The sequence below is a fragment of the Octopus bimaculoides genome, chromosome 6 (genome assembly GCF_001194135.2).
Source record: "Octopus bimaculoides isolate UCB-OBI-ISO-001 chromosome 6, ASM119413v2, whole genome shotgun sequence".
Taxonomy (NCBI): Eukaryota; Metazoa; Mollusca; class Cephalopoda; order Octopoda; family Octopodidae; genus Octopus; species Octopus bimaculoides.
This window is the reverse complement of record NC_068986.1, coordinates 51,297,256-51,299,453: the sequence shown is the minus strand read 5'-3', so window position 1 is coordinate 51,299,453 and position 2,198 is coordinate 51,297,256. Positions and strand designations below refer to the sequence as shown.

Here is a 2,198-nt window from a genome sequence, read left to right as displayed (position 1 = left end):
GTATGTATGTGTGTGTGTAAGACAAAGTATAAATAATGATCATTACATATTTTTCTACAATAAAGAAAAAGATGTAATAACCATTGTTTATATCACTCTGTATGTGGAGGCGCAATGGCTCAGTGGTTAGGGCAGCGAACTCGCGGTCATAGGATCGCGGTTTCGATTCCCAGACCGGGCGTTGTGAGTGTTTATTGAGCGAAAACACCTAAAAGCTACACGACGCTCTGTACCATTTAAAATTATTGATGAATTTAATCTAGTACCCAAAAATACATACAGCATCTTCAAGGTATACGCAGTGGGATCGAATGCGAACCCAAAGGATTGCCAAGCGAACTTCTTAACTGCATGTGACCACATATAACAGAGATATATTGGTTTCAAATTTTAGTGCAACGCCAGCAATTTCGGGTGATGGGTAAGTCGATTACATCGAACTCAGTACTCAACAGCTGCTTATATTATCGACCCCGAACGAATGAAAGGTAAAGTCGACCTCGGCGGAATTTGAACTCAAAACCTAAATACGGACGAAATGCTTCTAAGCATTTTGCCCGGGGATGCTAACGATTCTGCCAGCTCGCCGCTTTATAACAGAGGTATATTAGAACATGTGCTGTATTATCATTGATCAGGATGGCAAAGTATTAACAGATTCGGCTGAGCAGCAGAATGAAATATATTGCCGTATTTACTCACGCCTCTTTACGATCTGGGTTCAAAACCTACTGAGGTCGTCTTTACTCTTTATCTTTCCAAACCGATAAACATATAGTACTAATCAATCACTGGTGGTAACTATGATAAACTGATCCCTCTATCAAATGTGTGGCCTTAAGCCTATAGGATCAATTATTATCACCGACCTGATTGTTAGTGCAAGATGACAAACTTTGATACTTAATAACAGACACATTCGATGAACATATAAAGGGTATTTAGTAACACAAGCTTATTTTAAATGGCCAATATTAATATTGTACAGGGATATAATCAGTAAGTATTTCTATTGAGGAACTTAGATCAAACACATGATATTAATTAGGGCTTAATGAATTGGTTACTTACTTATAACAGTTGTTGTTGAATTTATTATAACTGGACAGAGCCAACAACACTCCAAAACCAGGACCGAGTGAGAAAAAGATTTGTGCCGCAGCATCTATCCAAACCTGGGAAAAAAGGTAAAAGAAAGCTAATAAATCAAGATAAGCATTATGTATTCAATAATTTAACTGGTGAAATATACGGAATTACAAATTCGCTTTGAATAATTATCTTAAATCTTTTATGTTTTACATGTTTCAATTATTGGACTGCGGCCATTCTGGGGCACTGCCTTGAAAAGATTAGCCAATCGAATCGACCCCAGTACTTATTTTTCGAATGTCTGGTTCTTTATTTTGCCGCTTAATTACATGGACGTAAACAAACCAGCACCGGCTGTTAAGTGGTGGCGGCGGGAAAGCACAAAGACATACACACACAGACAAGCAAACACACATGTGCGCATGTGTATGTATGTATGTATGTATGTATGTGTATAAATTAAATGGCAAGGGAACAAGAAATTATGTAGGTTCAACTTCTTCGTATCGTATGTGTCTAGAGAAATCGATTGATCAATAAAGAAGAAGAAGAAGAAGAAGAAGAAGAAGAAGAAGAAGAAGAACAACAACAACAACAACAACAACAACAACAAGAACAAGAAGAAGAAGAACAAGAAGAACAAGAAGAAGAAGAACAAGAAGAACAAGAAGAACAAGAAGAACAAGAAGAACAAGAAGAACAAGAAGCGAATCTTTTAACAAGTAGCAATTACGAAATAATAAGAGAAAATACTCACTCCTGGTTGCAAAAGCATACTCCAGTTCGGTTTGAGATAGTAAATAATACCTTCATATGATCCAGGAAGCGTACATCCACGTACGAGCAGCACCAATAGGACAATGTAAGGTAAAGTGGCCGTAACCCATACAACCTGAAATGGTATAGTTAGGATTAGTAGAAAATATAATAGATTTACAAAAATAAATTGTACTTGCTTCACACATTAAGTTCTCGGTTGAAATCTCACCGAGGCCATTATTGCCTTTATTCCAGTCCAGGGAATATAACATTAGAAACTATTGATTTAGTCGACTAACACTCCCTCCAAATTTATAGCCATCTGCTTACGTAAGAAATTATATATA

General features: G+C 36.9%; 1 protein-coding gene across 1 annotated transcript in view; it reads right to left on the bottom strand.

Annotated features, from left to right (window-relative positions):
* Positions 1-2,198, bottom strand: part of LOC106881266 (sodium-dependent serotonin transporter) — a 196,924-nt gene that overhangs the window by 45,118 nt on the left and 149,608 nt on the right. The window contains exons 5-6 of the mRNA XM_052968465.1: positions 1,850-1,984; positions 1,072-1,175 (exon numbers count right to left, since the gene is read on the bottom strand). Of these exons, the coding sequence (XP_052824425.1) occupies positions 1,072-1,175; positions 1,850-1,984 (239 nt within the window). The remainder of the gene's footprint in view (positions 1-1,071; positions 1,176-1,849; positions 1,985-2,198) is intronic.